The sequence below is a fragment of the Cryptomeria japonica genome, chromosome 6 (assembly GCF_030272615.1).
Source record: "Cryptomeria japonica chromosome 6, Sugi_1.0, whole genome shotgun sequence".
NCBI lineage: Eukaryota > Viridiplantae > Streptophyta > Pinopsida > Cupressales > Cupressaceae > Cryptomeria > Cryptomeria japonica.
Genome location: NC_081410.1, coordinates 432,734,762 through 432,758,927, shown reverse-complemented (window position 1 = coordinate 432,758,927; position 24,166 = coordinate 432,734,762). Strand labels below are relative to the sequence as shown.

The 24,166-nt window shown below is 36.4% G+C and overlaps 1 protein-coding gene across 4 annotated transcripts in view; it reads right to left on the bottom strand.

The window, feature by feature from the left end:
- The window catches only part of LOC131054606 (E3 ubiquitin-protein ligase RHF2A), a 51,584-nt gene extending 29,243 nt beyond the window's left edge, over positions 1-22,341 (bottom strand). For 2 of the 4 annotated variants that reach the window (XR_009108010.2, XR_009108009.2), the window contains exons 1-8: positions 22,163-22,341; positions 21,842-22,004; positions 21,078-21,124; positions 20,140-20,202; positions 19,927-20,035; positions 19,450-19,811; positions 19,207-19,314; positions 18,756-19,128 (exon numbers count right to left, since the gene is read on the bottom strand). Coding sequence is in view for 2 of the 4 variants with exons in the window: in XM_057989148.2 (XP_057845131.2) it covers positions 18,756-19,128; positions 19,207-19,314; positions 19,450-19,811; positions 19,927-20,035; positions 20,140-20,202; positions 21,078-21,124; positions 21,842-21,994 (1,215 nt within the window). In the remaining 2 variants the exon portion in view is untranslated. Of the gene's footprint in view, positions 1-18,755; positions 19,129-19,206; positions 19,315-19,449; positions 19,812-19,926; positions 20,036-20,139; positions 20,203-21,077; positions 21,125-21,841; positions 22,142-22,162 lie in introns of those variants that run through there. The other 2 variants (XM_057989148.2, XM_057989149.2) reach the window with 2 other exon arrangements.
- Positions 22,342-24,166: the final 1,825 nt, after the last annotated feature.

The window sequence follows — 24,166 nt, the reverse complement described above, 5'->3', positions numbered from 1 at the left end:
GTTTATCAGATATTTTTAGAGGACATTGTGGAAGAAGATGAAAATAGACCTAAGGTTTAGTTCCACATTCCATCCCCAAATTGATGGTCAAAAAAAGGTGGTGATCAAAATCTTGGGAAACCTACTCAGATGCTTAGTAGGAGACAAAGCTGGGAATTGGGATTTAATTCTACTGCAAGTAGAATTTGCATACAATAACTCAGTAAAACGAAGTACAAGGAAGACTCCATTTGAGATTGTCATTGGATTGCATCCTAAGGGAGTTTCAAAACTCAAAGACATCAGTACAAAAGATAAATGAGTGTGGCCGAGGAGGAATTTGCAAACCACATGGAGATTGTGCACAAGCAAGTCAAGCAACATCTTGAGATATGAATGATAGGTACAAGGACTGCGCAGATACCAAAAGATGCCATAAGGAGTTTGCTATAGGAAATGAAGTCATGGTGTATCTTTGGAAGGAGAGGTTTTCAATAGGCACGTACAACAAGTTCATGATGAAGAAGTTTGGACCTTGTAAGATCCTCTGAAGATTTGATTCTGGAAATGCTTATGAGTTGGAGTTACCAAAGGGCAATGGCATTTCACCAATATTCAACATTGCAAATCTCTATCAATTTCATGGAGTACAATCTAATGGGAACAACACAAAAGCCCCTCTTCAAGACCAGCTTTTGCAACAACAACTGAAGCAAATAGAGCAGATTCTAAATAGCCAGACTAAGCGCAACACCCAGAACAAGGATTATAGGGAATATCTGGACAAATGGAAAGACAAGCCTTAGGGACGCGACATGGATCTTAGAGGCGGAGCTGGAACAACTTGGATCATTTTCAAAGCTAGCAAAATGCGAGGTGCACTTTTCAAATAACCCCAGGGGTCTGATGCAAGAGCATCCCAGAGAACCTTACTGCATCCTACCGCAAAAGCCAATTTCTCTCTACAGATTGGAATGGGGACGGCATGGGAATTCTACTACAGCATACCAAGGCTACAACAATTGGGGGCTTATTGTCCAGAAGTTCCCTTCACCAAAAGATCGCTATGTCAAGCAGCTAGAACCCAAACCTACGAGAGCTAGCATGCAAAACTTTTTCGTACCTTGCAGTGCCTGCACGACATGTCACATGGTAAATATGGGTCAAGGCAACCCCCAAATGGATCCGCACACCTTTGCATTGACTTTTGATGTTTCTTCATCCTCCTTGGGCCAACACACACGTTTCGCTGGATATTGGGCTTGGGACCTAGCTAAGGCCGACACAAATCATTCCTGATGTTTGGAGCTAGTATATCATCATCCTCTGAATTCATTGGAAAGCAACTTAGTAATTAGGGAATTAGGATCCGGAACTAAATTTTGTACATAAATGTAATAAACCTATGGCGGCCTGAGTGCCTACATGTTTAGCCAATTGTCATGCCCTGCCTAGGTCTAGGGCCAACCTAGGGTTTAGGGGGATTTTAAATTAATTTAAATAAAACATTTTCTGGCCAACCCTCTTGATTCTAGCACCCATGTGGGCAAGGAAAAATAAAAGGACTAATAAAAATAATGATAATAATAATAAGTTGATCAGCCTGATTGGAAGGGTTGCCTCTTTTGATGAAAAGGCACTCCTTAAGGGTATAAAAGGAAGGCTATAATAATTCATCTTGGCAAAAAATTCAAGGGAAAAAACAGCTCCTATTTTAGAGCAGATTCACAGCAAACTTATAAGCATATTTAAAAGAAGATATATGAGTAGATCATGGGGATTAAGATACAGAAGTCCATTCAAAAGAAACACCATTAATCAAACTCGGAAGAACAGACCTTAATTAGAATTATGTCAACATCACAGGCAGATTGTTCAATAAGCCACTACGGCAAGCTTGGGAAATCGGAAATTTGGATTCTGATTCTTATATCAGAAACATAGTTAATCACATGTTATAAAAGAGACAATTCAGGCACAGCGATCTTATATTTGGAAGTTCAAAAACATATAAGTGTACCAGTCATTAAGGTAGTGAAACAATGCAATCATAGTAAATTTTGCATACATATATCATCTGACCACGTGCTCATTGAACTTTATATTTGATTTCTCTTGAAAACAATACGTTGAAGTTTACAACAGATTCAAAGGTTATATTATTGCCAAGTAAAGAATCTAACATTCATATAAGAGCTACTAATTGAATCTTGTTTGAAGTCATTATACATTTCCAATCAAGTCCATAAGAAGCATAAGTGTAATTGTCTTATTAAATTGTAAAGATTGGGGAAAACTTATAAGGGGCATTACAAGTGGTATCAGAGCATGTTCCTGCCAGCCTAAGGGAAATTAGTTGATGCAATTAAGTCAACAAGCTTTAAGGGCTATCAAAAGAGAAAGGAAGAAAGCCAATTACATAATATAGAGGCAACGTTTGACGGTGAAACAAAAGGAAATCCATGTAAGAAAACAAGGCACGATGAGGAAGATCTCAAAAGCATCCAAGCAAGAGAAGAAGGGACAATAAACAAATGGAGCTTTGTGAAGGAGCCAATCTAGTAATTATGTTGCCCTTACATCCTCAAGACCTATGGGGCATATTAAGAAAATGTTTGAAGCGTATTAGAGAAAGTTTATGACACATCAATGAGCATACAAGAACATAAAGATTGGGGTTAAGCACACTTTTTGACTCAAAAATGGATTAGGAGCAAAAGAATTGAGATTAGACCCACTTTCTGACTCGAAATGGATTAGGAGTAGAAGATTTGGGGTTAGGCCCACTTTTTGACTCAAAATGGATAGGAGCAGAAGGATTGGGGTTAGGCCCACTTTCTAGCTCGCATTGGAATAAAAGCAAAAAGATTGGGGTTAGGCCCATTTTCTGGCTCGAAATGGAATAGGAGCTGAAGGATTGGTGTTAGACCCACTTCTTGACTTGAAATAAATTAGAAGCAAGAGGATTGGGGTTAGGCCCACTTTCTGGCTCGAAATGGATAAGGAGCAGAAGGTTTGGGGTTAGGCATACTTTCTAACTCAAAATGGATTAGGAGCAGAAGGATTGGGGTTAGGCCCACTTTCTGGCTCAAATGGAAAGATAGGGTTAGGCCCACTTTCTGACTCAAATGGAAAGATAGGGTTAGACCCACTAAAGGGATCTAACAGCATGTGTATTTGTTTGTATACTCCATGACTACATATATTCATGTGTATGTTCCGTGTTTGCATATATTTATGTGTATACTTTGCGTTTTTATGTGTATGCTTTGTGTTTGGTTCATACTTGATATGTTCTAGAGATGTGAATGACTAGAAAGATATAAGCTGCATTTGAGGTCACAGATGTGTGTCATGCTTCTAATCCTCATCTTGATCACCCTTGCTTTGATGCAAAGAGATATCCAAGATATTGAGCAAACATTGGGTCAACCAAGTCAAATAAGGAAGACAAATCTCCAAGGGTTAGTTTAGGAACCCTCATACTGATAAGAGTTGGTTAAACCCATCATTGTTTGACAACAAGCAAATTTGGGAAGGGCAGATTGTCATGCCCCACCTGGGTCTAGGGCTGACCTAGGGTTTAGGGGGATTTTAAATTAATTTAAATAAAACATTTTTTAGCCAACCCTCCAAAATCTAGTACTCATGTGGGCAAGGAAAAATAAAAGGACTAATAAAAATCAAAATAATAATAATACAATATAGAACAATAATGATAATAAGTTTTCCGACCTGATTAGAAGGGTTGCCTCTTTTGGTGAAAAGGCACTCTTGAAGGGTATAAAAGGAAGGCTATAATAATTCATTTGGGCGAAAAATTCAAGGGTAAAAACAACTCCTATTTTAGAGCAGATTCGCAGCAGACTTAGGGCATGTCCCCATGCTGCTGCTTAGCTTATTTTGGCTGGCAGCCGCTGCTCAACTTTTTAAGGAGCAATTTGTGGAGCAAGTGACCCCATGGATAGTCAAACGGCTGCTTATTTTTATGCAATCTTCTTAAATTATTTTGTAAATGAAATTATTGATTTATTTTTTACGAATAAAATTTATAAGCAAAATTTTAGGCAAGTAAATAGGAGAGCAAAAAAATATGGTGAAGCCATGTGTCTTTTTTTTCAATAAGCAGCCACTGCTTATTTCTAGCCCCCCCTTTTTTTCAAAGCTTATTTTCATTTTTTAAGCAGCTGCTGCTCCACTAAAATAGCGAAAGATTCCAATTTATTCTTTTCTGTTAATTATAATTTTACATGGGAACACTAACGCTGCTTAAATTTAAGCAGAAAATGCTCATAAGCAGCCGCATGGGGACATGGGGTTATAGGCAGCTTTAAAAGAAGATATATGAGCAGATCATGGGGATTAAGATACAGCAGTCCATTCAAAAGAAACACCATCAATCAGACTCAGAAGAACAGACCTTAATCAGAATGACATAAGCAACACAGGCAGAGTGTTCAATAGGCTACTACGGCAAGCTTGGGCAATCAGAGATCTGGATTCTGATTCTTATATCAGAAACATAGTTAATCGCATGTTGTAAAAGAGCCAATTCAGGCACAGTATTCTTATATTTGGAAGTTCAAAAACATATAATTGTACCGATCATTAAGGTAGTGAAACACTGCAATCGTAGTAAATTCTGCATACACACATATATCATCAGACCATGTGTTTGTTGGACTTTATATTTGATTTCTCTTGAAAAAACTACATTGAAGTTTACAAATTGCCAAGTAAAGAATCTATCATTCATATTAGACCCACTGATTGAATCTTGTCTGAAGTCATTATACATTTCCAATCAAGTCCATAAGAAGCGTAAGTGTAATTGACTCATTAAACTGTAAAGATAGAGGAAATCTTATAAGGGACATTACACCAATGGGGCCTAATGTAATCTGCATATGGGAAGGCATGCGAGCATGTATGATTTCTATTTTCAATCAATAAAGTTTCATGTTTCTCTCAATTGTTGTGTTGTGTTGTGTTGAATTCTGCTGCAAGGTTGGACAATCCATTTCAGACCCTCTATCCTTGACTACAACACTGACACCATTGGATGCAAAGTACAAACCATGAAAATAAGAAAACAAATTGAATTGCTCTAAACTCTAGTATCGAACAAAAAAAATTCTGAACCATGGCTTTAAAAATTTAAATAAAAACAAACTTTTCAATATAGAAGCCCTGCATTAATTTGAATGCATGTGAGACACAAATTAATATTAAGTGAAGAACTTAGAAATGTAGAAGAAATCTAGAAAAGCTTGGAAAACATTAAGAAAAATAACATACTTGAAGCTTTGAAAATTGTAGAAAATTCACTTCCACAATTCCCTTCAATCACTCAAAAGAGATGAATGCAGGTAAGGCAAGATTATGAAACAGAAAAAATGCATTTTTCCATGTTATCGGCATGTACAGCCCATGGACCGCATCTGCAATGAGTCAACAAGTCTAAGTCACAAACTAGTCAAGTGCTCACAAGAAATTGTTTTCCATCTTTTTTAAGTATTTTGGGTTTGCATTGTCCATGGGTTGCAACTGCAATGCATCAGCATGTCTGAATAGACTTGTGAATACTAACACCAAGTCCGTGGCTCAAATTTGTGCCAACAAGGCCACAAGTAAACTCTTGGTTTTTTCATTTCCTACTTTGAATCATGATTTTAGCAGGTACTCAGCAATTTTTTAGACTATGGTAATGAGAATGGTAGCAAAGAGCCACACAAAGGCATGTGTTTCCTAACTTTACATATGTAAATGGTTTTCTAGTTCATAAAGTTGAGATAGGCATATGACAATAACAAAGATAACAGACAAGAGAGTCTGCTAGCAAAGAAGTCAGAGCACAACTAAGGAGGAATCTTCTCAAGTAGTCTTCTAATAGACCTTGGGTGTCTTGTTTAGGCCACAATGAAAGCATTAGCTAGTAGCCTAGACCACAAATACAAATCTAATGACAACTATTTTGGAGCTTGAGCATAGGATGTTTGATATTTAGTGTGAGATTTTGGCAGTTTCCTTGACCATTATTGTCTGATTGAAATAATTTTTATTTTTATTTTTTCTAAGTTTGAATCAGGATGTGCTTATATATTTTTTGGTTTGTTTTTGGTCTATTATTATGTGCATATATGTTACATCCCACTTGTGCCCTAGTTGATTATGTGCAGTATTTACACCCTAATACATGTTAACCCTAGTGCATTTTTTTTTATATACTCGTAGATGATTAATGTGCCCTAGTTTCATGCTTTAATTGATGGAATTGTTCAGATCATTATGCATATGTGAATGATGTTAATTATGCTTTCTATAATGAATTGATGGACTTTTATTGATTAGCTGATGAATTTACAGTTAACAATATGATATAATGTTTTACTTTTGTCATGAATTATTATTTGTCAGAATTGGACAAGATTTGGATCTAACTGATTTTGTTGGCCAAGTGTGTGCAGGAGACCATCGTCCTCCGCAAAGGGAGGGAAAGTATCATCAAGTCGGAAGGTGAGAGGAAAGAAAGGACTCAATGCCGTTTGAAAACCCTAACCTAGCCAAGTAAACCTATGTTGAACTTGCCAGACCTTGTTAGCCAATGCGCCAAGTAACCTAGAGGGTCAGTGCAGAGAGTTTAGGCTTCATAACCCTAGGTTTTGTCGCTTCTCGAAGCAATTACTAATTATTGTCATTTAATTAATTATTCATTAATTATTAATCAAATTTAGTTGGGACTAATGTTTCTTTTTATTATAATAAATATATATTTATATATATATATATATATATATATATATATATATATATATGTATATATATATATATATATGTATATATATATATATATTACATATATATCCTATGTGAATACCTAGGTATGTACTTCCGTAGTCAACTATACATAGGATGTATGGGTCGTATATATATAAATATGTATATTTAAATCAATTTATAATTTGCATGGCAAGGTTTATTTTTTAATTAAATAAATTATTATTTTTGCCAACTTTAATTAGCAACTCAATAATTAAGTAAATGTTGTGTGAGGGGGAAGTATGAAATTAATCTCTCCTAAAGCCGCTAGGAGAATTGGCTTGGAGTATTTTCATATTGTTGAAAGGAAATAAGTTTTAAATAAAACATTTTAATCTTATTAATGCTAAGCTCATTACATAATTCTTATTCAATGAGCAAGCTACAATATTTTATCGGGCTCATTGGAAGTAAATTAAAAAAAAGAGAGTAATGCAATTTTAAAACCATGTTATATCGCCATCCTTTATTCATGAGTTATCGGGCATTTGAAGGAAATAAAACAAATAGGTTAAAGAGAAAGCACTTCATTATATCAATATGGGAAGGATATTTTCTTTCACGAGCATGTCAAACACGTGAGGGAGAAGCTTCTTCAAGAAGCTAAGAAAAATGTTGAACGCGTGAGGGCTGCAAATCACGTGAATCATGAGGCAGGTTTTGCAATTCCGCCTGGTATTAGGGCATAGCAAGCAGTAAAACATTTTTGGCTAATACAAAAAGAATGAGGAAGGAAAGAAAATATCATTCTACTTTGACGACAGGAAATAAGGGTTTGCTTGGTATTTTTCGGTGATTCCAGCTTGTGGTTGCAATGTGGGAAGCTTGATTCAGAGATTCATTTTCTTAAAGACATACCAGGTCATGTTACCTTCTTAGACCTGCGATTTTACCCTTCTCTCTTACCGTTATTTTCTTATTTCGAAAATATAATGGGAGGAATGCATAAATATATCAGTTGTATGTAAATTGCTGGGAGTTTTAGAGAATTTCATGGAATTTCATATGGGTTCGAAACCCTTATGCATTCTTATAATGTATATTAGTTACTGTTTCAGTTTTAACGAGTAATACCCAGCATGATGTAATTCCATGTATTCTGTTTAGGGTTTATTGGTAGTTTGAAATTGAAAAGTAGATATATGTATTTCATCTGCCATTATTCTGCTATTAAATTTAGTATTAACTCTGTTCCTAGAATGTAAGGAGAGGGTTAATGTAGTTTGGGGTATATTATTTTTGTTATCTCCATGAGAAGATGTATGGTATGTATACGTATGTATTTGTATATATATATATACAAATAAATATTTATATATGCCGTATGTCTGGAAAATTCCTTTCTATCTCCTAAAATCTGGTTTATGAAGTGAGCAAAAGAATTTTGAACCTGTTCTACTGATTTTGGGTAAACGGTTTGATTAATTTGCAATTGAAAGAGGAAGGGAATTGTGTCCTTCCCTGTTTCCTGTATCATGAAAGGTAGAGAAAATCCTGAAAAAATTCTGCACTATTTTTAGTGGGAAAGATTAGTAGGAAGCCTGAACCTATGTATTTTGTTTCTGCATATGACATACCTCAGATTCATACAGGATTATATCTATATATATGCACACATGTATATCAATGTATTTATAAAGATATATATGTATGTGTATGTATAGATATAATAGGAGGTTTTGGGGTGAATTATTGGTTGTATTTAATTCTTTTTCTTAAAAAAAAATTGATGGGTTAATATATCAGCCTCTTGAAAGGAGCAGTCCATTCTATTTTCAGTTATAAAAAAAAAGGGGTTGTCAATTCGTGTAGTGTTATATACATACTTACATATATATACTTGTATAATTACGTGCATATACATGGGTGTGTGTGTATGTAAGCATGGAGGTATAACACTTCATACCGGTATGTGTATCATATATAGATTTTGAATCCTTAAACTGCGTAATAAGCTGAAAACAATTATACCAGCAGTATCCCTCAGATTTAGAATTGGAAACCTGCAAAGTCTTGTGTTTAGAAGACTGCTGACACCTTAATCGAGCTTCCTCAAATTTGCTTAAATCTGATCAATCCGAACAGCAATGTCGAACACACTATCTATTTGAAATTACCCCGCCAAGTTATAAAACTAACCTATACCTAGCCTAGGAAGGCAATGGGTAGAAGAGCACTATTGTACATGATGTAGTTAGCATCGCTATTGGGAGGTCACTCTCAAGATGCCAGGACAATAGAGACATGTCCAGCAAAGTTATATTCCATACTCAGGAATTGTGCATACAATTTGCGGCTCTTATGCCCCCTAACTTTCCAAGCTAGGGATTTAGTTGGAATAGCATAAATCATTGCAGTCTTGGATGAGAAAGAAATTAATGATAACACTTTAGAGTACTTAAACTATGTCAATTGAACGCTAACACAAGTTTGGCCTTAGTTTCCTTTTGAGTTCAGTTGAACTCCTAGAACCTAGCCTTATTGCCGAGAAGGGTGAGATCATTGATAGCGCATTAATTTGTGCTTACAGTGTAAAACCTTGGCCAAGGTGGTGCTGCGTAATGCATGCACTCATCTGATCTTTAGTACCGGATACACCTCTAGTTAGAGCGTCATACTAGTAGGGAGTTACCCTTAGTGTATTACCGACTAAGCGTGTAGGTCCTAACACCAAGTCTCAAATGGCATTGAGTTCTCTTTTTCCATTACCTCTCAGCGAAGGGCTGGGCCAATCCAAATGGATATGGCACGAGGGACTAGATAGTTCGTGGTTGGGCAGAAAAGCGCCCTAATGATACTTTCCCTCCTCACCAGTATCATGACAGAGTTTTGAAGTTCAGAATTTTAGCATCAGTTGAAAGTACTCTCTAAACCCTTCCTTCTCTTTTATTTCATACAATGTTGTTTATTTATTTATCTTACATATATGTTTAATTTTAGTTCAATGAAATTACTTTCAGTTATCATTATCCTTGTTTGGAAAAAAAAAAAAAGAAATCTCTTATTTCTATGTTACTTGCAATAATTATGTTAACAGCTATATTTGCAACGGTTACTTTCGTTTGAGTTAGTTACCTTTATAAAATAAATGTTTCCTTTAAATCTTTAGTATGTTACAATTTAAGCTTTTGTTTGCTATATTGTGAATTGCCCATACATGTTGGCTTACCAAGCTCAGGATACCATTTGACTAAGAAGCCATATCTGAGGTGTATCCATTCTGCCATAGTTAAACTAGAATTGCAACCAACCTTATCTAGATGTACCTGCATTATCACAACTATATTAAAACACAAAGAGCATTCCCAATTGAGCTTGAAGCCAGGTCATTTGTGATTAATTATTTTCACATTGAAACAAATTGCTGCAAGGGTTAGAGATTGGCCACTGAAGTACATCAGGTAAGCATGTTAAAGATGCCAAATGTAAAGATGAAGACAGCAGCATCCACAACAATTTGAATTATATCTCTTAACTTCATTTTGAGTTCACCTTGTTTTCCTTTGTCTGTTCAACTACTTGGCATGCTTAGAACCTTTGGCTATTAGGACACTCTTCAAAGAGGGTAAATGCTACTTTGTTCAACAACTTTGATAGTCATGGCCAATATACCTATAATGTCCCCATTTATAGCAATATTGTTAAATTTTGTAACGTCGGTCGTACTATTTCATGCTTCCGATATATATATATATTAATTTTTACACCGTTCATGGTATCGGGTGGTAAAGCAATTCTCAAACAAGTCACACTCCTTCCGATCGGATAAGTAAATGGTGACTAGTTTATATACTGTGGTGAGAGGTACGTAGGGAAGAGATGTGTCTTCCCACGTGGGAAGACATATCCCTTCACTACGCAACCCCTCATCCACTTATATAGCATGCTTACATTGAGGAGGATGGACACACAGAAATTAATAAGTGTTGTGCATCTTCAAAACACGCTATAGCAGATAAAATACAACTTTCAGATCATATCTCCATCTCTTCTATTTTGATCACAGAATTTTGAAAGAACTTAACATGGTATCAAAGCCAAGTTAAGGAAGATCATATTAAAATTCTGTAACGATCTCATAAACTTTCACCAGGCTCTTACTAAGATCACATTCCCATAATCCTAATGGCAACCGGAGTTAGGTTTGAAGATAGATTAGATGGAGCATCAAATTTTGTATCTTGGAAATTTAGGATCATGCTTGTTTTGAAAGAAAATAAAATTGACTCCCATGTCAAAAGTAAAATTCTTGAACCCTCTAATGATACAGAGAAAATTCAGTGGAACAAGGACAGTGAGAAGGCCCTTAAGATAATTGTGGATTCAGTAAGAGACCTTATTGTACCAGTTATTTCTAAATATGAGACGGCCTTTCGGATGTTCAAAGCACTAGCTGACATTTATGAAATCAACAACACTAGCAGGGCTCTCACCCTAAAGAATCAACTACACCATATAAAGATGAATAAAGGAGAAACAGTTACATCCTATTTCTTGAGGATCACTGAGCTTAGGGATCAACTATCCACTATTGGACATCTAGTAGACAACAAAGAACTTGCTATGATAGCCTAAATGGACTTACTACCTCATGGGAATCGTTCATTCAAGGAATCAGTGCTCGTTCTAAATTTCCCAAGTTTGATACTCAAATGGGAAGAGGTCTTCAAAGAAGAAGAGAGACATTTTTGAAGTACAATGTTTCAAATGTGACCAATATGGGCACTATGCAATGAAGTGTCCAGACAGGATCAAACAGCAAGCTTCAATGGCAGAAATTAAGAAAGGGAGTAATTCCGAGAAGCTGGTCTTCTACTCAGCTCTCTCTAGTCAAGTCACCTCCAGTTTCAACACATGGGTGATTGACAGCGGAGCATCTCGACACATCACTAGATTTTGTGAGCACCTAGATACACTTGTGGAAAGTTCAAATAAAGAAGTGACAATTGGTGATGACTCAAATTATGCAGTTATGGGAATAGGAACCTGCAATATCAACCTGAAGTCAGGCATATCCCTACAGCTGACTGGAGTTCTATTTGTACCTGGTATAAAGAGAAACCTTGTCTCAGTTTCTGCACTTGAAGATAAGGGTTATAGATTAACCTTTATGGAAGGAAAGGTACTTGCTTGGCCAAAGAACTCCACCATCAAGAAAGCCCACACCATTGGAGTAAGACAAGGGAGCCTCTACAGACTTTGCACCACTCCACCTCTAGCCTTGATTCATGAGACTCCAGATTCGAATGAACTTTGGCACAGAAGATTAGGGCACCTTCATTTCCATGCCCTACCTAAGATAGAGAAGATGGTGATCGGCTTACCCAAGCTAAGTCAAAAATCTGAAGGAGCTTGCAAAGGGTGTGCCTTGGGAAAGAATACTAAAGGGTCTTTTAATTCTAGCAACAACAAATCCAAAAATGTATTAGAATTAGTTCATTCTGATTTATGTGGACCCATGTCTGTACCCTCATTAGGGGGATTTTTATATTATGTAATATTTGTAGATGATTATTCTAGGAAGACCTGGATATGTTTTTTGAGGTACAAAGAGTCTGAAGAAATCCTTTCTAAATTTAAGGAATTCAAAGCTCTTGTAGAAAATATGACAAGTAAGAAAATCATAACCTTAAGAACAGACAATGGGGGGGAATACACTTCTGATATGTTTAAAGATTATTGTATAAATGCTGGGATTAAGAGGGAGTTAACTGTACCTTATAACCCACAACAAAATGGGGTAGCTGAAAGAAAGAATAGGACTATAGTAGAAGTTGCTAGGGCTATGTTATTTGACCAAAATAGAGAAACCTCATTTTGGGCTGAAGCATCTAGGACAGCTGTGTACATTCAAAATAGATGTCCTCATTCTCTTCTTGACAATAAAACCCCTAAAGAAGCCTTTACTGGCAACAAACCTGACATAAGTCATTTTCGGATCTTTGGGTGTCCAGTCTATATTCATGTCCCCAAAGAAAAGAGGTCAAAGTTAGAACCTTCTGGAAAGAAAGGAGTATTTGTTGGGTACAGTGAAACCTCTAAAGCCTACAGAATATATATACCTGGTCAAAGACAAATTGAAGTAAGCAGAGATGTCATCTTTGAGGAAGACATAGCATTCAAGAGGTCCAAAAGCTCTAATGAATTAGAACACCAAGATCCTCCTACAAGCTTGGATGAGGATTCCACCCTTGAGATTCAGAGGGAGACCCTTGAAGATGTTGAGCATGAAGTTCAAGGCTTAGCTTTAGAAGAAAATTATCCCGAAACTAGGAAGAGACCACTTTGGGCTAAAAAGATACTTCAAGAAGCTGAAAATTATGCTACTCCAAAGGGGACCTTTAGAGAAAGTAAGAGACCTAACCTATTTTCCAGTTATACTGCCTTGATGAGTGAGATCATTGATGCAGAACCATCCTGTGTTGGAGATGCGCTCAAGCATCAAGTTTGGAAAGATGTTATGTCAGAAGAGTATCAGTCAATTCTGAAAAATGATGTCTAGGATATTGTGCCTAGGCCTAAAGGCAAATCTGTGGTATCTTCTAAATGGCTCTTCAAAATCAAACATGCAGCAAATGGCAGGATTGAGAAGCACAAAGCAAGGTTTGTTGCTAGAGGTTTCTCACAGAAAGAAGGTATTGACTATGAAGAGACATTTGCTCATGTTGCCAGATACACTTCTGTCTGAGCAGTTTTGTCTATTGCAGCATCTAAAGGATGGAAAGTCCATCAAATGGATGTTAAGACTGCTTTTCTGAATGGTAAGATTGAAAAAGAAGTTTATTTGGAGCAACCTGAAGGTTTTGTGTTTCATAAGGCTGAATCACATGTTTGCAGATTAAAGAAAGCTCTATATGGACTGAAACAGGCCCCCAGAGCATGGTATGAAAGAATTGATCACTATCTCTTGGAATTAGGGTTTTCCAAGAATGAAGCAGATCCAGATCTCTACTACAAGGTAATCAATGGTGAATTATTAATTCTTATTCTTTATGTTGATGATCTACTAATCACAGGAGAGGATAATTGTATTTCTCAATGTAAGAAAGAATTAGCCTCTGAGTTTGATATGAAAGATTTAGGAATTCTTCACCACTTCCTTGGATTGGAAGTTTGGCAGCAGGCAGATGGTATAATCCTTAATCAAGGAAAATACGCCATTGATATACTCAAGAGATTTGGAATGATGGATTGTAGATCCATGACCACACCTATGGAGACAAATCTGCACAAACTAAAGGAAGCAGCTGCAGAATCAGAGTTTGCAGATCCTACCCTCTACAAACAAATTATTGGATCTCTGATGTATTTGGTAAACACAAGACCTGATATATGTTATGTTGTTAGTACACTAAGTCAGTTCATGTGTGAACCTAGGGAAATACATCTTGTTGCTACAAAACATATTCTGAGATATCTTCGAGGAACTATTGGTTTTGGTCTGAAGTATAAACATGTAGACCTTGACCTACATGGATTCACTGATTCTGATTGGGCTGGAAGCATAGTTGACAGGAAAAGCACATCAGGATGTTGCTTCAGTTTAGGATCAGGAATGATCTCATGGATATGTAGAAAACAATCTTCAGTTGCTCAGAGTTCTACAGAAGCTGAATACATTGCAGCCTCCATGGGAGCAAGAGAAGCAGTATGGGCTTCGGAAACTGCTTGTAGGACTGTTTGGTCAGCCCTTAAATCCTACTGTCATCTACTGTGACAATCAGAGTTGCATCAAGCTTTCAATGAATCCAGTATTTCATGACAGGTCTAAACACATTGAGATTCCTTATCACTATGTTCGAGATATGGTGGAAAGGAATGTGATCCGACTGAATTATATTGGTACAAGTGATCAGATTGCAGACATTCTTACCAAGCCTCTCTCCAAGATCAAGATTGAACACTTTAGGGATAAACTTGGTATGGTTGAAAATGTTATTTAATTTTGAGAGATAGTCTCATTTATTCTGATATACTAATATATTTAAAGATGTTTAGTGTGTAAACTCTTTTATTTGTCATGTGTGTGACTCCATGACTGCATGGACCTTCTGTGAACATTATTGAAGGGTGACGACTTTTCAATAATGAACACTTGTTTCAAATTGATATTGTAAGGTGACGATTTACAATTATCAATTTAACTATCTTGATGGATATCATGTGACTTGATATCTGTGGACATGTCATGATAGTATATATATCTCTAAGACATTATGGTAGATATTTGTTGCTTGATATCATTAAATAAACCATAATTATGATAGAGATCTTCATGGTGAATATTATGAACATAATATTCGTGGACATGCCATGAAATCATTATCAGTATGGTAGGCATCATGTGACTTGATGCCAGTGCACATACCTTACTTGATAACTATGAGTTATGGTGAGTACCATGAGACTTGATATTCATTGTTGAACCATATCTCTGAATATCACTATGGTGTGATATCTCCTCTCTTCACAATCAATGGATGAATTGTGATGTTTTCTCTGCCATGAAATGTGTCCTCCCTAGTTAAGAGGGAATGTTAAATTTTGTAACGTCGGTCGTACTATTTCATGTTTCCGATATATATATATATATATATATATATATATATATATATATATATATATATATATATATATATATATATATATATATTTACACCGTTCATGGTATCGGGTGGTAAAGCGATTCTCAAACAAGTCGCACTCCTTCCGATCTGGTAAGTAAATGGTGACTAGTTTATATACTGTGGTGAGAGGTACGTAGGGAAGAGATGTGTCTTCCCACGTGGGAAGACATATCTCTTCACTACGTAACCCCTCATCCACTTATATAGCATGCTTACATTGAGGAGGATGGACACACTGAAATTAATAAGTGTTGTGCATCTTCAAAACACGCTATAGCAGATAAAATACAACTTTCAGATCATATCTCCATCTCTTCTATTTTGATCACAGAATTTTGAAAGAACTTAACAAATATTGATTTGTGAGCATTTGCTCTAATTCCAAGTTTTTTCCATATGCAGCTTGATGTGTGTTGGGAAGAACTCCAAACTTCTTGGAGTGCTTTGGGTTGGTTAGCAATGGCTTTGATTCATGGCAATGAGCTCAGTTAGCAGTATGGATCAGTATGACACTTTCAGAAGTGATTTTCAACACTGGGGGATTCTTCAAACTTCTTGGAGAAGCCATCTATTTTTAGTAAGACACCTTGTTGGCTCCGATCATCATCCTACATCTTCAGTATCATCTCAGTGTGATCAGAGTTTGATTCTGATGCAGTTTTAGTGCTTTCCACAACTTGGGTAAGCTATTGAATTATTATTTAATTAATTCACTTAAGTTGTCTAATGTTGAAAAATATTACAAGGACAACATAGTGCAATAGCCCATTGGAAAAGTGTTAAATTGTATTTTAAGTTGGATGCCTAAGCTTGGGGGTTTTTCCTCATGAAAAGTAATATTAATTCTCCAAAAATGTCTCTATAAGGGAAAAAAGAATATTATGATTTTAAATTTGATTTTTTCCCTCCAAAAAACTATATAATAAAGAGGTGTTGGGACTCAATTTGAGATAGCTTTGTGAATTTGATATTGTTATGCTGTTGGAATGAACCTGAGTTCTTCCAAGGCTTCTTGAAGATGAAAACCCCCCTAGCTTGTCTTGATAATTCCATTTAGAGATTACAGATTGATGTTTCAGATTTTGGGTTGTTGAAATGAAGAGTTATGCAATGTCTTGAGTTGCTGGTTTGGGATGATGGTTATAAAGTTTGAAAGATTATTGAAGGTGTTTGTTGGAAGGCGATTTTGGGAATCTCATAGTTGGTCATACCATTCCAGCTGGTTGCCTCTTGGTGGGTAAATATGCTGAGTGCTTCTTTCCCTTTGTTTGTTGTTTAGATTCCATTTGTCCTCATCATTGCAAGCCGAACACTATACCAAGGTGCTGTAGTCACAAAGAACAGGCTGTAAAAGTATGGCACAGGCCATACCATGCAATCACTGAGAATCAAGTAAGTTGGGAACTTGAGTACCTAGTCTTGGGAGCTCTTTTCACTTGGAAAGGGGGCACCTTGATACTATTTGAAGATTCCAAGCCTTTGAAGGGTGGAGACATGAATGTTAGAAGAGTTTTGATGATACTTTTGGGGCTGTACCTGCTGTATCCAAGCCCGGCTCAGAACTGTTTCTAGTCATTTCCTTCACAGCAGTTTGTTTTCTGTCTTTGATAGAGTTTTGTTGTCTTTGGGCAAGCCTTGGAGTGAGATCATGTGAATTTTCAAGATTGGAGTATTAGCTATTGCTGTCATAAGTGAATTCAGCTGCAAATATATTCATTTTCAGACCTGTACAGGTCTGATTTCTGTTATCAAACCGATATACTTCTTTTTCCTGTGGTTTGGGTGAACTTCAGTGTGCTCAAAGGTGTCTTTCCAACTTGTAGACATTGTGTGGTGATTGCGAAAAGAATTGGTCAGTTTTTGGATGCTTATCGCACTGCCCAGACTTGTTACAATGAGTTCAAGGGTTGAATCAGAACAGTTCCAGCTTAATCTTCATCATCCATCAAGGCCTCTTGTGATATTTCAAAAGTTGGGTGAACTAGTTCTTGATTTGGTCGCTATTTGGGGTGTTTTCAGTAGTTTATTTCAGATCAATGGTACTTATCTTAATCAGCATTTTGTAACAGCAGATATATAACTAATTTGGCATGATTTTTGTGAGCTACCATTGTAACACTGGGTGGGAGTAATGCCAGGGATTTGCTTTTGTTTATTGCTGATACTTACCCCACTAAATAAGTGATTTATTATAATCACTCCCCACTGGATAAGTGAAAGAGTTGTTTCTATATTTTGTATTCACTCACCACTAGATAAGTGGAAGAAGTTGGGTTTCATTTCAGTATTTTATAAGCTTTCCCCACTGAAAGGTGGAAGTGCCATTGTAATTCCAACTGAATAAGTGGATGTTTACTCTTTTAGTATTGCACATGCACCCCACTGAATAAGTGGTATTGGCTGGCTTGCCACCTGGTGCCTTCCTTTCAGCACTGCATTTCAATTAATTGTACACCAAAACACCATATGCTCTCACCTTGCCCATTCTGGGATTTGGGTGATCAAAAAGTGGGAAGAATTCTGCATTGCATCTTAAATTCAGTTGAAAGTGACATTTTCAAAACAAAAATCTAGAGTGGATATTAGAATACTTCATTTTCTAGACTAGAGTATATGCATCAGGCTTCTCAATTTTCTCAAGAGATCAAAGACATTGACCTCTGTTGCTATTGTCTGAGTTGGCAATTTCTGTTGAAAATATGAGAAGCATTGTAGCTAGCTGTATCTATGGAATTTTGATTTAAACTGTTATTCAGGTGTATTTGGGTTCTTAAGCTTTGATGTTTTCCATGTATGGCTTCTGGTATAATGAATCCTTCTCTCTTTTTATTCTAAACAGCTTCCTCCTAACACTGCCTCCAGATTTCTGTCGCACTGTAATATTTATGATGATGTGATATCATGTAAATAGTTCATTGTCAAAAAAATATTAATATGATTATGGTCTTGACAAGTTTTCTATAACATGCCAATCATTGCTAAACATTTCCACAATGATTAAAGATTATTGTTTATATTTTCATCAAAATTCAATAATCTTGAGTCCAAAACTAAATTATCAGAAATCGTTGACTACACCAAGTTATAGGGCATTCAAGTTACCCTATATTCATTCATTGTACCTTTTTACTAAGGACAAACATCAACCAAAATGGATATAGAAAAAGCGCTAGAGAGAGAGGGTGGGGGATAGGAAAAGGGAGAGGGAAAGAAGAGAGAGGGAGTGAGAGAGAGCAGACATATAGGATGCATACGTAAGACTCAAGATAATATATCAATAATATATCAAAAAATTGCCATGTTTTTCCTAAGTAGCTTAAAGCTAATTACCTTCAAAGAGGAAGTGTCCATGCTACTACTAGATTCACTGTTCAGAGGCTGTGGAGCAACTCGGCTTGAACCTGAACTTGAAGGGCATAAATTTACTCCGATGTTGTTGCCAGAACACATCTTACCATGGTTCTCATAAATGTGTTGCCTAGAAGGTCCATTTCCTGAGCTTCCTTCAGTATCTTTGGGAACAATGGTAATGCCTCTTCTATTTTTGCCTTCCAGATCAAGATGCTCCACCATATGGGCAACACTACCAATTCCTGTAGTTACAGCCCGCTGAGCTTCCTGACCAGGATTTCTCATGGAAGTGTTGCATACCCATAGTCTATCCTTAAAACCTCTTGTAGTCTTTGAAATAGATTCTTTATATCTGGCAATGTTCTTCTTCATGTTACATTACGAGGAAATAATATTGAAAAGTAGCTAACACATAAAATAAAATGCAAACCTGGCTGACATGGCTGAAAATCGGCATTTAAGTGATTCAGAAAAGGACTGCATTTCAGATGGTCCTGCTCTCCCTTGAGACTTAATGGAAGGAAGTCCTGCAACATTCCTGGTTGAAAATTGTGGCAAAACATGGAACAGAAAGAAACAATTATTTGCATTCCACACTTACTCATAAAACTTTTCAAAAATTCACTGACAATTTTCAACTTGATCGATAGCCCTTATTATTGGCCTCACACACCTATGTGGAACAGTTGGCATTATTGCACTCCTAGCTGAATAGAAATCAGATTCCACTTGAGTCGACTGAGATGCTCGCTCAAGTTGCTCGCCCTCACCAGCTACAAGAGATGTAATAGGGCTGTCTGCAGTCAATGCCGGAGAATTTCCACCCTGAGAAGCTGGAGAATTGGAGACGGGGGTTGGAGGAAGCATATTAGGATTTGATGAAGGCAAAATAAAATGAGGGTGACCATGAGCAGAAGATCTATTATGTGGCGTTCCCCTCCTGGCAAATTGATGTGCCCTGCTCATTGCAGCCATTCCTGCCAAATGCTGCATTACATGCTCTTCAAAATCCAGTTCATCTGCATTGATTGGAACCTGCATGTGCTTACCATAAAAGAAATGACAAGTCACTCTAGCCTGCCCGAACATGTTTGCAATGTACCAAAAAACTAGACAAACAAGAACAACTATCTAAAGTTTGGTTACAGACATTGTGTAAGTTAAAATCTTCAAACAAAGTAGGATGAAAATTTGACAGATTTTGAGGCCTTCTTAATCTGGAGATCTTTTCATTTTCCACAGCTTCAAGTAAGTCTTGACTGTCAGGAACAAATCAGTTATGCATCGGTGACAGCTCAGTTCATTAGAATACTTGCAGAGCTCATTCAAAAGCACGCTTAGAAATTAAAATATTACAAAAAACCTGGCAGGGTCCTTCAAACTAAGCAACTGCCAGCACATAGGGCACTGTCTGCTTCTTTGAGACCTGTATGAAAGAAACTCAATTGTAAGAGCCATTAAATTTTCAGTTATCCAAGGCACTAAGCAAGTTAACAATAATAGTGTTCTACACAGTAAATATACAATTAAGACCATCATAAGAAGTAAGCCAATTGAGACATTAAAAAGAGAAAGAAGGCAGCCACCATAAAATACACATATCAAGACAATAGCCATAAATTTCCCACGACTTGGTCAAATGTTCTATTGAATAAATGCGATGTGTCTGAGAGTGAGATGTAAGTTCCACCCATAACAAATAACTGCCAATTCCAACAAGCTCACTCTAAAAAATAAAAATAAACCGTATAACAGCCTATCCTAAATTGGGGTGCTTTCAGAACAAAGAATAGATGAGATTATAAGCATGGGGAGCAACCAGATTCGGACCAGAGTAAAGGCACTCTTGCCAAAAAGGAAAAGGACAGAGGCAAAAGGCACTTGAAGCAAACCCACAGGCAATTGTTTGTCCTGGTCTGCAAATGCCAGATTGGGATTTTCTATTCTTTATGCTGTTAAACCATAGCCTTGGGGTACACTGACACTGGGGACTTATATTCAACACCAAAATTCAATCATTGAACACATTCTGAATAGGCCTGAAAGATCCTGGCACAAAGACTTGTGTCATGCAGACCTGTCAAAAAACTATAAATTCGTTTTATCTCATATAAATAAGATCCAGTTCAAACGAATGTCCCTACACGTACAGCAGCCATTCCTCTGTTGTGATTTTATAGAATATTCACAGCAATAGACTTAACCTACATTATGGTACATCCAAAGAACGATTTAAGTATCCCATAATCATCCGCCAAAGAAAATAGCCAGCCAAATTAACTTGTTTGCTACGAAACTCACCAGTCCAGAATGCATTGTAAATGGTACTCGTGTTTACAAGTTGTAACCTGAAGAAAAGACGGGGATCCAATGTTAGTTTTAGTCAAAAAAAATTATTTGGTTGAATGAACAACCTATAGAGGGCTCCCCCCCCCCCCTCTCTCTCTCTCTCTCTCTTTCTGTAAAACAATTGAATTAAAAGAACCATGGAAAAGATAAAAAAGTTCATTTTAAAATTGGATACATAGAAACAATCCTCCAAAATTTGAAAAAGTTGATATATCTTGATGGGATTTGCAGACTAATTTGGCCTACCGCATAAAAAAGTTATCTCATTGCAGACACACACACCCACCCACAACATATTTAGATAATTGTTCGCTCTCCTCTTAGTGGGTCTCCATACGTTTAAGTATGTACATAACGCCAAACACAATTTATGCATAGATTAATAGTGAGAGAGACCATGGATACTCTCTTCTGCATCTGTATATAGAGAGATATACATAAATATGGTATGCTCGTTCACTCTCCTTTTGAGTGGGTTATGTCTCTATGCATATATGTAAATACCTACTTGAATGAATCCATGTATATATAAAAAGTAGGGCATTGAGGGGGCACAGATGTCAATTTTGATCTGTTATTTATATAATTAAAAAGATAGTGAATTAAAATCATCCCTGGGAAACAACTACTGAAGAGCACAAAACAAATTAATCATATAAAATGAGATGGCAAGAACTATAAGTACAAAGATATCAAAAAATAGAAGGAATTCAAACCGTAGAAGGATCATTGTGTGAGAAGGGATCGAGGCAGATGCTGCAGGCATCTTCGCAAGCTTCCTGTATGCCTCCTTCCACAAAGGCCGCTGCACTACTTAAATGGGTGTCTGCTAATTCGGCTGTCTTGTTGTCCTCATTGTTGTTATCCATTAAAGCTCTCCTGTAGAAGATTATGGATTATATGACTTGGCCTGATAATTGCATTAGATAATATGAGGCGAAAGAGATTCAAAAACTCCTGTAGAAGATTAAGGGTTCCTGCCTTTGCCTGATAATTACATTCGAAAATTTTTAATGTAGATGATAAAATTTGGGTACCTGATTAAAAAGAGGGCTGCCAAAATAGAAGCCAATTGTGCAGAGTGATGTTACTCCCGACTCCAACCCGCCCACTTTTCGCCCACGAAGAGTCAAAGGCTTCTCCGGTAGTCCGTCCTTAAACATCTAGATTTCCCACTTAATTACCCATTATCTATCATACTCTTATTTCTAACTTCTCGCATCAACAAAGGAGCATCAACTTTATTGGTGGCTTAAAGAGATACCTATATAATCCCGCTGGTTTTTTATGGGTTTGCATGTTTTGAGAGATGGGTGCTGTATGGCTTATGATGATATTAGTGTTCAATAAGAGTGCATCTTGAAAAGTGATAGCATGTATCATTTAGTTGGCGAGGACAAGATTAATCAGATTGTTAGTTTTTTGGTCAAGATTCAAAGCAGGAGATCTGACATGGAAAAGATTATGAAGTTATCAATCTCGTGGACGTTAGTAAAATCATTCATTCATTCATTCATTCGTATTGTGCTAAAAAAAGAAACTATACTTTCCTAAGCTTAATGTAGACTAAATCGGTTGCATTTATATAATTAAGCATACACTAACTTTAGATTGACAAATAGACATATATATTATGAAATGATAAATATTGAAGCATATAATTAAATGTAAAGGAGCTTGAGGTATTTGGTAATATGATTAAAGAAATGGTCAAATATGTGGTTATGGGTTTGAAAGGATGTAAAATAGCTTAGATTAAGGTAAGTAATTAATGTATAGGAATAAGTATATGGATAGGGATAATTAATGTATGATTTGAGAGAGTGTTTTTAATTGAGGGGAATTGGCAAGTTAGCTTTATAACAAGGTGAGTGTCTTTTATAATCTTTTGAGTAATTTACAAAGGACCTCACATCACAAATTGCATTATAATTAGGAGTCAAACTCATAATCTAGGCTATCTAAAGCAATGATTAATATTGAGACCCTCTATAATGTTTTGGGTGATGTATGATTTGGGGGAATATATTGTAATGCATGCATTTGTGGACAAGGTAATGAATAATTGCATAGAAGTGCATGTGAGTCGATGAGAGAAGGCATTGTGAAGGGACTTGAATTTGTACAAGATTACATTTGAAATGTATGGAAATAGGAGTCTTAGCTTAGAAATGTAAACTAATAACTTAGGTGATCATTTTTTCCACCTTGTTTCATTAAGGAGGGATAATCAACAAGATCCAACTTTAGTCCTAAGGGAGGGCTTTGATTATTCTCCTCTTTTTGTTTATTGTCGATGTGATTAAGTAAAATGATAGGAAATTGATAATATTTAGCATAAATAGAATTTATACAAATTAGAAATCAAACGCCGAAGAATAGATCTAGAAATAAGACATAGATTAGAACCTGTCACTAAAATTTGGGCCTAAAAGTGGCGAACAATTGTGCTAGGCACCTTAGTCCTGACATGTATCTTGCAACCTAAGACTTCAGATCCTAGATCAGAATGCTCTTCAAATCACGCTCTCCAAGATTCAATCAAAAAGTGTACACATGTGAGTGAATTGGCATAGTCCAAGGGTTACTGCCTATTCAAAATCTTGTTTGCACTCTGTAACTCTACAACCTCCAACTTTCAAACCTATCACCTACACACAAAAAAGAGGGGGAAATGTTGGGTTGTATGGAGGCTTTCTTAAGTCAAACCCCAGATAGGAATTAACCTCCACTACGATAATGGTGATTAGAAAAGAGAGCTTACCCTTGATGGGGCAAAGGAAACTCTAAACTAAAATGCTAAATTGTCAAGATTATACCTCGAGATTGACAATGGTGTTGATGCAATACTCTTTAGATAAGTCCTTCAAGTCTTGATGCAATAACATGACATAACAAGGCATAAAAGACACAATCATGAAAACATGATTGCATGTAGGTTGATGTAGCTTGTTAATCCATAATGGTCAAATACAAAGAAATTTTCTCAATAATGCTTGCTCGAGGAATTATATCAATAATGCTTAGGCGAAAATGGGTTC